Genomic DNA, 12,680 nt, shown 5'->3' with positions numbered 1-12,680 from the left:
CTGCTGCTGCTGCTGCTGCTAAGTCGCTTCAGTTGTGTCCAACTCTGTGCGACCCCATAGACAGCAGCCCCCCAGTCTCCCCCGTCCCTGGGATTCTCCAAGCAAGAACACTGGAGTGGGTTGCCATTTCCTTCTCCAATGCAGGAAAGTGAAAAGTGAAAGTGAAGTCGCTCAGTTGTGCCCGACTCTTCGCGACCCCATGGACAGCAGCCCAGCAGGCTCCTCCGTCCATGGGATTTTCCAGGCAAGAGCACTGGAGTGGGTTGCCATTGCCTTCTCCACTGTTCACCTTCTACTGTGCCCTAAAAGAAATACTCGCCTTATAGGATAACTGTGTGGAGCAAGTCTCCAGAGCATTTATCTCAAACTGTTCTCTACCATGAGAGGGGGTTTAAAAAAAAAAAACAGAGACATCGACCAGTCGCATGTGGCCACAAATCTTTAAGCAGTGTATTCACCATCAGTGACTTTGCAAACTTAGGGCCTTTTGCAGACCTCCATCACAGACCTATTTCAAGTACAGACAAGGAGAATGGTCTCCCAATGTTTAACAGTGACCTTGTTAATTGCTGAATTTGTGTCCTTTGTCCCCAGGTACCCCCTCAACTCCCTCTGGTATTCTTAGGTTGGTGTCTTAATCCCCCATTAACTCAGAATGTGACTGTATTTGGAAATAGTGTCTTTAAAGAGGTGATTCAGGTAAAATGAGGTCCTACAGGTGGTTCCTAATCCATTATGACTGGTTTCCTTATAACAAGAGATAATCTAAGGGGAGAGTTCTCAGAACAAACCAGCACTGCTGGTAACTTGACTTTGGATGTCCAGCCTGCAGAACTGTGAAAAAATTCATTTCTGTAGTCAAAGCCGCCCATTCTGTGGTACTTTGTTATGCCCCGTAGATATATGGAGACACTTTTTTCAGCTGAAGCCTGGCAGGTAGGAGTGAGAGCCTTCTTTGGGGCAAAGCGCCTGCTTCAACCTTGTTTTCTTCAGGAAGAGACCAGGGGAAGCCACTGTCCCCCCGCCGCTACCCCTCACCTCCCACGCACCTCCTCCCTCAGTCCCACAGCCTTGGGAGGGAGATTTGTCTCCTAGAGCCTTTGTCAGAGGCCAGTCATGGGGAGGTGGAGCTCACATCAGACATGCTGTAACTGAGTCAGACCATTTGTCTCAGTCACCAGCCACCTCTTCCATCTGTCACGATGGAAAGAAACCTCAGAAAGACTTAATTTTCACAGACTGCACCATCCCCTTGGTCACTTTCTCGAGATTTCACACATTATGCATCATTCTCTCTCCCCTCCCCCTACTTTTTTTTATCTCCTTTAATCTAGGATTAATGTTATGCATAAAAGAACCAAGCATTCATCTTTGTTTCACTGTAGGTGGTGGGAACACCTTTCTTTTTATTAGTTTTTCAAAGTGGAAGGTAAGGACAAGGCCAACAGTAGGACTAATGATAAAAATTAAAAAGACTTACATAGATTTGAATTCCTATGAGGTGGGCCCTAGGGGATTTTTTTTTTTTTTTCCCATGAAAGGCTGGTTTCTGACATTTGGAGTTAAGGGAGATGAGCTCATCTTTTTCATTTCAGGGAGGTGATTTTTAGAAAGAGCTGTTAAGGGAATTTTGAGGGTGGGGAGCCCACTAGTCTCAAAATATTTGGGCAGAACTTGTAATCTTGGTTCCTTTTCCCCGGGGGTGGGGGGACACAAGAGAAACTAAGCTTTATTTATTAATATGAAAGTTATACGCTTGAAGAAAACCAACGTGGGCCTGGTGTCTTCCCTGCATGATCCTCCTAAGCCAAAGGTAGTGTACAAATGATGAGACAGGAAAAATATGGCTAGGAGACTGAGAGGGATGTAATGAAAATGGCTAAAGAACAACGACAGCAACAAAAAATCAGTTTCTTCAAGGCCCAAGCACCTGGATGTTTCCTCTGGTGATACACACGTCAGTTGTTCAAATATGGGGCTGAGGTGAGGTATGGGGTACAGGACCACTCCAGGGATCACAGCAGTAATACCTTTTCCTGTGATATTATGCTAAGGGTAGGATGACCAATAGATGGAATCAATTGTTCAAATCAGTACACTTGTGAGTCTGAAAAGGGGGCATTATAAATCAGTAAGCATAAACCAAGACCATCCCACGCAGACTAGGATGTAAAGCAGCTTGACTAGGGGTCACTTCTCAGGCCAATTCTTTCTTTACTCACGCAGTACCCACCATAAAAATGATGAAAATCATAGCTAATGTTACTTAGCACAGTGCCTGGCATTTGAATAAACAAAGTGTAAACCATCTTACTTTCTCCTCCATCAACTCTACAGAGAGATAGATGTAAGCACTTAAAAATTACAGAGGTTTACTTCCCTGATAGACCAATAGTTAGGACTCTGCACTTCTCCTGCAGGGGGCGTGGGTTCCATTCCTGGTTGAGGAATTAAGATCCTGCGTGCTGAGTGGCCAAAAAAGAAATAAATAAAATAATTACAAGGAATGCCTACCACAGCATTCCTGGAGGAGAGGGAATCATAGTAATATAGGAACTTGGGACTTAAAAGAAGTCTAGGAACTTCTTACCCAGAGGAAATTTTCCTCTAGAACACACAATGGAACTCATATTGCCATTAGAACTCATATTGCCTCCAGGCCAAACCCTCCCTCTTTTTATCTAAACTTTATCCCTCTTCTTAAACTCTGCTCACATTGTGTGACCTATAGGAACCTTTTCATGACCATAGCAGTTCATTCTCATTGCTCCAGATTTTGAAAGCTGATTAGAGATTAGCATCATTCTACCACGTTAATTTTATCGCCCAAGGAACAGGTAAGAATTTTCCTTTATTCTGTGTCTAACATCAGTTCCTCAAGCACAAGTCTTTAAACATATCTGTAAGTTGATATATGTTTTATTAATACATTTGGGTTTCCCAAGTAACTCAGTGGGAAGAATCTTCTAGCCAATGCAAGGACACGTAGTTCCATCCCTGGGTCAAGAAGATCCTCTGGAGTAGGAAATGGCCATCCACTCCAGTATTCTTGCCTGGGAAATCCAATGGACAGAGGAGCCTGGCAGGCTCGAGTCCATGGAGTCACAAAGAGTCGGACATGACTGAGCTCATGCACGCATGCAGATATATACATTTAGGTATCACATATAGATATACACACAGAAAAACTGGGTAGTTTCTGGTGTTGAAACTAAATGAATTTGTTCCATTTCTATGTTTCTAATAGAAGATGCAGCCCTTACATCCTGGCTGTTGTCTATGCTTTAACCCCTAGCGTTTGTGCCCCTCATGCTGCACATACCAAAACGCAGTTTTCGTTTTAGTCAGGTTTTTCGTTTTAGGATGTCTGTTTGTTAGAACTGGGATCATACATGGATATGCACCTAGCTGAACTCATTTTATGAAAAGACCTAGTGTCATTGCGAGTTATTTTATAACATCTATTTGTAAGTTTAAAAAGCAACTGAACTGCTAAGAAGCAAAGTCTACCTAAAATGACCAAATTTAGAACTGTTTCAAGCATAAAGTTGAATTTCTCAAGTTAACCTAACCTTGATTTTGTGGCAGTTTGACCAATAAGACCAAAAAATACTTAACCAAAACATAAATATTCTCATGAAATTTAGTGAATTATTTAGTTATTATCAAATAAGTAAGATACCAACAGTTTTCCAAAGATTTATTGAAGCAGAAACAAGTTGGTCAGATACTTGATGGAAAAAAGCAGTTTTAATGGTACTCAAAAATACTTTTTAAAATTTTAAAAAGTATTCTAGCACAAGGCGTCTTCGGTAAACTAGATTATGTTGTAAACTTTTTTCTAAATCTTTTACGGGTGTTGGTTCAAGAACTAGGGCTTATTCCTATTCCAAATCTATCTTGCGCTCCTGAAAAAACTGCAGAAAGGCACTTGAAAGCTGTTTCTTTAAGATATGGATTTTTTTTTTTCCTTCTTGCTGGTAATATTTTGCTGCATGGAGTATGTGCAGTTTTTATTCCAGATCATCGTGATGCTGGGACGTTTCGTTGATAACCTGTTAAGAAAAACAGAACTCAAATCAAATATAATACTACATACTAATCAAGAAATGATCCCATAAAGCCTGTCAAAGAAAAATCCTAGGATATGGATATAATTTATTGTGAAAATTGGAAGATTACATTGGTTCTGTATGAAAAGGCTCACAGAGAGTGGGGATAGAGACATATGTAATATGCTCTTCACCTATAGGCAAAATATGTATCCGATAGGATGCTATGACTTAAAAAAATAAACTTAAGAAAATACTGTGTGTGAAGAAGAATGCCACAATAATCATTAGCAGCAAAATTTACAATTAAAGCATACTAAAATGTGTAACAAGTACATCTGATGTGCAAGGGAAGATTACTTGAAGATTACAATACATTTTGACCATGTCTTTCCTGGCACAGAGAGGTAATGAGAAACTACTTAGTCATATGCCATGCCTTTGTATCACACCATGACAGGGTCTAGGAGTGTCCAGGGAAGGCCCTATGTGCAGGATCAAAACATTCCTAATATTGACATAGTCGATATGAATTTATGACATAGTCTCATGAATCTAGTTTAGGAAGTAACTTAAGGAAACGGTACTTCTGTTTCAAATTAAGCACCAAAGTAAATCACTAATTTTGGACAAAGGCAGACTATTATCTTACCTTCGCATCTAGGAGCCAAATAATTAGTTGGATGTGGGTACTGGCTGGAAGAGGTACTAATCTCCTTTTAGGAGGCATGATTGAAACTGAAACCTCCCAAATTAGCTAGCTGTATCTGACACAGAGTTATGGATTTAAAGGCTTATCAATGCTGGCCTGAGATTACTTCTTTTTGATTTAAAGATACCAACCTGTCCATCTCTGGTTTCCACCGTCTTAATCAGAAGTGTCCTTTTTGAATGGGTGTCAACCAGAGGGAGTGAATCCAGATTGGTTTCTGAATAAAGAAAATAAGTCCACAATGAGTAAAAATGAAATTTCTAAAAAGAAACAATTTTGTCCAAAAATTTATGGTTTTTGTTCATGATTGTTTAAGGCACTATTCCCAAAATAATTCTAAGAGATTATCACCTGTTTTCAAGCCCAGGGGCTAATGTTACTGAGATATCAGGATAGGATGGACTGTTTTAGTGTTTACTCCATCAAGAGGAAGAAAAATAGAGTTTCAATTTAACTGGAAGTACAGAATATAAAACAGTATTTGTTTGAAAATTATGGCTGTCCTAGAGAATTCTCTCTTTATGGCATTTTTCAATTTTAAAAATGAGTGTTTTATAAGCAGAATGGCTGCAAGCTGCTAAAATGTTTCATAGGTAATTCCCTGGCAGTCCAGTGGTTAGGACTCCATGCTTCCACTGCAGGAAGCCCAAGTTCAATCCCTAGCTGGGGAACTAAGATCCTGCATGCCACAGAGATCAGTCAAATAAATAAATAAATAAAAATTTTCATAAAGGATAATCAAATGCTTACCCCTCAGGTTCAGGGAAGAAAAGTTTGGAAGAGGCAGAGAAATCCTATAAAAAGAAAAAGTCACATTTTTCGTAAACAACGAGAAAAAAATTTATATAGTTCTTATTTTCATCAATTAAGAAAATTTATGCTTATAATTCATTGGTGATGGATTTGCTTTAGAAGCATTAACCCATGATTGGTCTTATTAGTACATTTAAATATTTTACTCCAGCGTTTCCTACAAGTGACTGGAAGTACTGCAGCATGACTACTGGTTTTCACAGAATCAACTGTAGGTTCACATCCCAGTTTGGGTGGTTAACTAACTAGGACAAGGAACTCCGTCTCTCTGAACTGAAGATTTCTCATCTGTAAAAAGTGGTCAGGAGCTATCTTGAAGAAAGGTTCTGAAGATGAAATGAATGGTGCGTGGAAAATGAGGGGCACAATACCCAGCCCAGGGCAGCTAGGAATTCACTCCCAGGATTCCTGTTCCCTACCTGCTCTCCTCTCCTTCCAGCAGCTTCCTGTAGGTGGCGATCTCGATGTCGAGCGCCATCTTGACATTCAGCAGATCTTGGTATTCACGCAGGTGACGAGCCATCTCTTCCTTCATGTTCTGAATCTCATCCTGCAGGCGGCCAATAGTGTCTTGGTAGTTAGCAGCTTCCACAGAGAAGTTCTCTTCCATTTCACGCATCTGGCGTTCCAGGGACTCGTTCTGCAGGAAAGATGAGAAAGGCGGCTGGTGTTATTTCCCAGAAACAAACAAAAACAGCTATTCCCCCAACCTCAGCGGTCAAGAATCTGCCTGCCAATGCAGGAGACTCAGGTTTGATCCCTGGGTTGGGAAGATCCTTTGGAGAAGGAAATGGCAACCCACTCCAGTGTTCTTGCCTGGGAAAGCCCAAACGGGGCCACAAAGAGTTGAAAACAACTGAGTGCCTGTTGTAAACAACAACAACCCCAATCATTTCCAAACTATCTGCAATCATTTCCCCTCGTAGCAAATGGGAAAATTCCAACTTTTGGTGGAAAATAATGTACCAGGTTCCTTCCTAGTGGTAACAATAAGACAGGTAAATTAAAACCTTGGGATTTCCAAGTTCTTTTTGAATCAATCTGAATGAATCATTTTCTTTGGATTAAAATGCCAATTTTTCTCCCTTTGAACAAAGTTTTCTTCCAATAGCACCCTTAGATTGGCCACCTGAATAGCTGCAAGCTGGTGATCTGCCTTCTCTTCATGAAGTGTGATACTCACAGTCCCTTTGAGCGCATCCACCTCGCAGGTGAGAGACTGCACCTGCCGACGGTACTCATTCGACTCCTGCTTGGCCTGGCGCAGGGCGTCATTGTTGCGGTTAGCAGCTTCAGAGAGGTCAGCAAACTGTCAGGGAGAAAGCAGAAACCCAGGTCAGCCACGGGCCTCATCCACAAATCCTCTAAGACTCTACGTGCCCTGGATAAATGAGAAAGCTGAAAGATGGTGAACAAACAAATAAGTAAATAAGGCACGATGCCAACCAAATTTTACACTCAAAGTTCCAAACTCAACATCTTCCAGGATTCTTTTAAATTTCTGTTTTGAAAATCAGAGAAAATGAGGTGTAAGGCGGATGTTGAGATTTTCAAGCAGAAATTCACTCTGCTGCCCTCATTTGCAGAGGGTGGAGGTCAAGAGCATGGTTTGGGGGTTACCTGAAAGTAGGGTGACAGATGGCAGTGGGAAAGGATGGGGAAAGGTGGAGAGTGCAGCAAGAAATAAAACTTGAACAAGAAAAAAAGCCAGCTAAACTAGAGAGCTAAAAGGTACTTAGGAACCACAGACAGGTACAGCAAACAGAATGGTTTCCATTTGTTCTGGCCACACTGGCTTGTTTGTACCTTGGACTTGTACCATTCCTCAGCCTCCTGAAGGTTCTTGGCGGCCACACTCTCATACTGCTGACGGACATCACGCAGGGCAGCCGTGAGGTCAGGCTTGGAAACATCCATATCGATTTGGACGTGCTGTTCTTGAATCTGGGCCTGAAGCTCCTGGATTTCCTGAGGAAAGAAAGACAGAAGGTCAGCCATGCCAAGTACGGGAGCAGCTTCACCCCCAGTCGTTCACAAACAGTGACTCTTCTTACCTCATCATGCAGTTTCTTCAAAAAGGCAATCTCTTCTTGCAAGGATTCCACTTTACGCTCCAGGTCAAGACGTGCCAAAGAGGCGTTGTCAACATCCTGTTTGGAAAAGAGAAAAAAAAAAACAGGACATGGAGGAAGATGCTATAAAGTCTGTGGCTTATCCCATTTATTCATTTTAAATGAACAAGACAAACTTAGCCTCTTTACTACGAAAAGGGCATTGACAAATTTTATAACCTTTAAATAAGTTTGTAAATCACCCAGGGCTCCAATATACTATGTTTTCTTCTCTTCATTAACAAATTTGAATTGTGATCCACTGAGTTGTACTCAAGATGACCAATGAAAATTTAAAAATAAATAAGTGTATGCCAACATGGCAGGCTGCAATCAATCATTATTGAAGCCGTATTGTATCAGTGAAGTTTTCATTACTTTTTTAAAATCTAGAAAATCAATGTCACAGGATTTTAAATTTTTTTGAGGCAGGGGTAACATTATGGAATAATATTGATAGAATAATAGGAGCTGATCAGATTTCACACCTCCATGTGTACATGAGAACACGCAGAACAGAAATCTGTGCTCCTGAAGTTTCAGCATGTAATACCTAAGTTCTCTTTTTGTCTTCTCAAATCTTCTGAAGTTTTTTCTCAGAATCCCGAGCAAGTCATTTGACATTCAAGTTACAAGGCTAGATCTTTACTCCAATTCAGGATATACACTGGCAAAAATGTAGTTCAGCCAAATAAAGAAAAAGAAGTGTAACCCTGAACTGAATTTGCTTTGCTTTTCTCTGGTAGATTTTTCTCCTGAAAGTCCCTTATCTCATTCTACAAGGGTGTGTCTACATCTTTTTCACTTAGCACTGTGTCAGCTGAGTTCCTTAGCCTGTTTCAGAATGACTAATCAACATGTACATACTGTTAACTACATATAAAATTTTTACTGCTCTAGTCTCCTCCTATGTTTCCACCATGTGTAAACTGGTGGAGAGATTTTATTTCCCCTCAGGGAATGTCTTGAGGATTTTTATACCTCTTATCTTGTAAGCGGGCTTCCCTTGTGTCTCAGCTGGTAGAGTCTGCCTGCAATGCGGAAGACCTGGGTTCAATTCCTGGGTCGGGAACACCCTCTGGAGAAGGGAAAGGCTACCCATTCCAGTATTCTGGCCTGGAGAATTCCATGGACTGTATAGTCCATGGGGTCGCAAAGAGTCAGACATGACTGAGCGACCTGCACTTCACATATCTTGTAAGAAGTTATATATGGAGTCTAGGTTAGTCTCAAAATGTTGACCTGTTTCTTCCACCTTCATGGAAAAGTAAATGAGGAAGGGGTGATAACAAAATGGTCAGTCTTGGGGAAAAAATCATTTTTGCTTGTTGTTAATCCCTACAAAAGACAATTTACTATTCTCAATTTTCAAAAGTTCTATGTTTTATTATACTTCTTTGAAGTGAATATGAGTGGTTTTATCTAATCCCTCAATAGGAGGAACAATTTATACTAATATTGTTTTATATGAAGTTACTACCGGGGAAGAAAACATTACAGACATGATGATCAGAAATGCTCGATGACTGAAATAAACCACACATTTCTGTGTTTAACTTGGTAAAAGCATTTCTGCTTCAAAATGTATTCTAGACTATTTGCCTGAGGGAGCTTTTAGAGCCAGTCCCAGTGAGTGTTCAGGAGAATAAAACTGCTGGCAACTATTCTTCTTTGGGACCCAACTTTAAGTTAAAAATCCCTGAAGGCCATCTATCTTTGGAGCAAGAAAACCATTTTTCTTAAAATCCTATCCTTCATTTTCAGATTTATTCTCTATGGAGAAAATGCTGAAGAATACAAGGATTCAAAAAAGGAAGGCCTTTCCAAATGTGAGGTAGGACTGCAGCTTTAAGAACTTTTCACATCACATACTTCCAGTCTGGGCCAGATATTAGATAACGGGATGTTAGCAAATACTTGTGTCCATTTAGAACAGTGCTTGCATCATTACATATTCAATAAGAATGTAGCCTGTTGCAAAGCGTCTCCAGGAACACAAAGACTCCTATTCTTTCTGACCAGGGCCATCACACTTGCCAGAATGTCTGTATCTACATTCCATAGTGAAGCCCGTAGAAACCATTAATACCTTTCAGCCAAGGGGACAGATGGCTCCTTTTCATCCTTATTAGATCACAAATTTGTTGTGCATAGCGATACTTCTGTCTAACTTCGGGGCCACAACAGAACTTGCCAGGAAGAAAAGAAAATTTCTGGCTGAAGTTCAGTTACACTAAGTGTCCTATCCTCCAATCCATTTCACATCTAAAACTACAGGGCAGAATTGTGCTTTCTGTGGCCTTGTAAAGGGTAGCCAATTTGGCTTTGGCAAAACCGCAACCTAAATCAAACTGTAACTCTTCAAAATCAAAATATCAACGTGTTGCAAACATGAAACGGAAAAAATTATTTCTTGGAAAAAGGATCTTGAAACAAATTTTAAAAAGTTAAAGACCATGTCCTATGGAACGGTTTAATCATTCAAAGGCTTTTATCCAGAACTGCGGTCTCTCTGCCACTAGGGGGCTTGGCGCGCAGACGAGAAGTTTTGTATGATTTAGACTGGGGTTAAGGAACTTTTAGAATTGCCCGTGGGTTGGGTGGGCGGGTGGCGTCCGGTGGCTTCGAGGGGGAACGGAATCTACCAACCTGTCTGAAAGACTGCAGAGTGCTTTCGGCTTCCTCCCTCTGAAGCATCTCCTCCTGCAACCTGAAACAGTTTCAGATTAACCACAGGGGAACCAGGAAACCGCCAGGGGCGGGGCGACCACACCCAAACACCCAGTCGTGGCGCAGACACCAAGAGTTGCTGCGCCACCTCCGCGCTCAACCAGCGACCGCGGCTGTTAGACCTGCTGTCCTAGGCAAGTTTTAGCGGGATCTTGGCCTCTGCGTGGAAAAGCAATCACTGTGGCCACCCCGACCTGCGAGACGCCCGCCACCACCCCACCGCGAAAGAGACTCTACAATCCCTTTGTCTCGCTCCCTCCACGGCCCGTTGGCTGGCACCCCGCCAGAGGGGGCCAAGAAACTTTCTCAAAGTTTGAGGAAATAGCGTTCATCCTTTTCTAGGGCCTTAGAGTATACAGTGGTAAAAAGTCTGCAACTTGAAACGTGCGTTCTTGGGCAATGAGTGGGGGTACAGGGGAAATGATAACTTGCAAGATCCTGCTTCAGGGCGGGGCCGCGCCGCTTAAGCCAAAACCCTGCTCTCCCGCCGTCCCCCCGGCAGCCGCCGCCCGGGCCACATCCTCAAGGGCGTAGCAGCTCCGGTATCCACTTCATCCCTCCCTCAGCCCCGCGTGGGGGCCGCCTTACTTCTCCCGGAGCCTCATGATGTCTTCGGTCAGGTTGTCGCGCTCCACCTCGACGCGGGCCTTGTCGTTGGTGAGCTGGTCCACCTGCCGGCGCAGCTCTCGCATCTCCTCCTCGTAGAGATCCCCCAGGCGCGACTTGCCCTGGCCCTTGAGCTGCTCGAGCTCGGCCAGCAGGATCTTGTTCTGCTGCTCCAGGAAGCGCACCTTGTCGATGTAGTTGGCGAAGCGGTCATTGAGCTCCTGCAGCTCCACCTTCTCGTTGGTGCGCGTGTTCTTGAACTCGGTGTTGATGGCGTCGGCCAACGAGAAGTCCACCGAGTCCTGCAGCAGCCGCACGCCGGGCACGCCGCTCCGCAGGCGCACGGCCGAGGAGCGCGTGGCGTACACACCACCCGGGGACGAAGTGTAGAGGGTGCGGCTGGTGGTGGGGCGCAGCGCGCTGCCCAGGCTGTAGGTGCGGGTGGACGTGGTCACGTAGCTCCGGGTGGAGCTCGGCCGGCTAGCTGTGCCGGGGCCGCCGAACATCCTGCGGTAGGAGGACGAGGACACGGACCTGGTGGACATGGCTGCAGAGGGTGGCGGTGGACTGGGCGGCTGCGGTAGCACGGACTGGCTCCGGGAGGAGAGGCGAGCGCGAGGGCGCGGTGGGTGTGGGCAGAGGGAGTGCTGCTGCGTCTCTAGCGCGGGGACCCCGGAGCGAGAATGGCAGAGGACCGGACCCCGCGCTGGGCGCAGTTTTTATAAGCGCGTTAGGTAAGAGGGTTCCCTCCCACTGCCATCCCGGCGTCGGAATGCGCCAGCCAATGGGGAAGGCTGGGCGGGGGGTTGGGGCGGGGGCGCCCCGGAACCGTCCTCCTCCCCCATCTTCCCCAACAGGGACTGAGCACAGTTCCGTTACTTCTTAGCTGGGCTGGGACTTTCAGGGGCTTTCCTGATGGTGGCCCGAGCTCTACTCACCTCTGGGTGCTGATAAAGGAGAGGTCGTGCAGTGGTGGTGGGGGAACCCGCCAGGACTGAACCAGAGGGGTCCCGGGCTCCGCGCCAAAGAGATGTAGGAGGAGGCGCGCGGGTGGGAGGGGCGCACCGCAACTGAGCTGCACTTTATTGGGAGAGGGTGGGTGCGGAACCCCGCGGGCCAAGGAGCAGGAAGAGGGGGAGTGCAGGATCTCGCAGATCTGGAGGCGTGGAGAAAGAAACAAAGAGGGCCTGAGATTGGAGCGCGAGGTGGGGGCGCGCACAGCTCTGGACGCAGGGCTTGGGCCCCGCGCAGGAGTGTGTGCACAGCCTGCTTCGAAAGGGGATCCGATGCGGACCCCGTCTCTCTTAAGTCCTCTTGTCTTGGGAATTCCTCCTGTTCAGGGACCTAACGGGCTGGGTCCCCTTTGGACGGTGCGCGCTTCGAGGCGGCAGCCCAGGAAAGCCCGGGGGAGAAGGGTGGGGTCGCTGAGTCACTGGCACTGAGTCACTACACCCGGCTCTCCCGCCGCGGGCTCCTAGCGGTACAGGGAAACCGTTAGACGAGATTGACTCCAGCCTCCCCGGGCCCGCGCGCACTGTTTGTTCGAAGTTTTACCCAACTTCAAGCTGGGCCTCAGCTTTCTCGTGAGCAGTTCGCCTGCGTGAAGACTAGCGCGCCCCTGAGTTCTTAAGACCTCGGCAAAGCCAGGTTTTGCTC

The 12,680-nt window shown here is 45.0% G+C and overlaps 1 protein-coding gene across 1 annotated transcript; it reads right to left on the bottom strand.

The window, feature by feature from the left end:
- Nucleotides 1-3,685: 3,685 nt before the first annotated feature.
- VIM (vimentin) lies at nucleotides 3,686-11,720 on the bottom strand. The gene is made up of 9 exons (XM_081553628.1): nucleotides 11,007-11,720; nucleotides 10,338-10,398; nucleotides 7,632-7,727; nucleotides 7,384-7,545; nucleotides 6,761-6,886; nucleotides 5,997-6,217; nucleotides 5,515-5,558; nucleotides 4,896-4,981; nucleotides 3,686-4,055 (listed from the first exon to the last, which is right to left on the bottom strand). The coding sequence occupies exons 1-9, from the start codon at nucleotides 11,567-11,569 to the stop codon at nucleotides 4,014-4,016; spliced, it is 1,401 nt and encodes a 466-aa protein (XP_081409754.1). The 5' UTR covers nucleotides 11,570-11,720; the 3' UTR covers nucleotides 3,686-4,013.
- Between the last annotated feature and the right edge of the window lie 960 nt (nucleotides 11,721-12,680).

This window comes from Giraffa tippelskirchi, chromosome 13 (genome assembly GCF_054371585.1).
Source record: "Giraffa tippelskirchi isolate mGirTip1 chromosome 13, T2T-mGirTip1v1.2.pri, whole genome shotgun sequence".
Classification (NCBI taxonomy): Eukaryota; Metazoa; Chordata; class Mammalia; order Artiodactyla; family Giraffidae; genus Giraffa; species Giraffa tippelskirchi.
The sequence above is the reverse complement of the archived record's forward strand: the minus strand, read 5'-3'. Positions and strand labels throughout refer to the sequence as shown.

Coding starts and splice junctions, on each gene's coding strand:
- VIM (XM_081553628.1), bottom strand. CDS start 11,569: ATGTCCACCAGGTCCGTGTCCTCGTCCTCCTACCGCAGGATGTTCGGC. Junction 10,399..11,006: donor ATCATGAGGCTCCGGGAGAA/GTAAGGCGGCCC, acceptor AAACTGTTTCAG/GTTGCAGGAGGAGATGCTTC. Junction 7,546..7,631: donor TGAAGAAACTGCATGATGAG/GTAAGAAGAGTC, acceptor TTCTTTCCTCAG/GAAATCCAGGAGCTTCAGGC.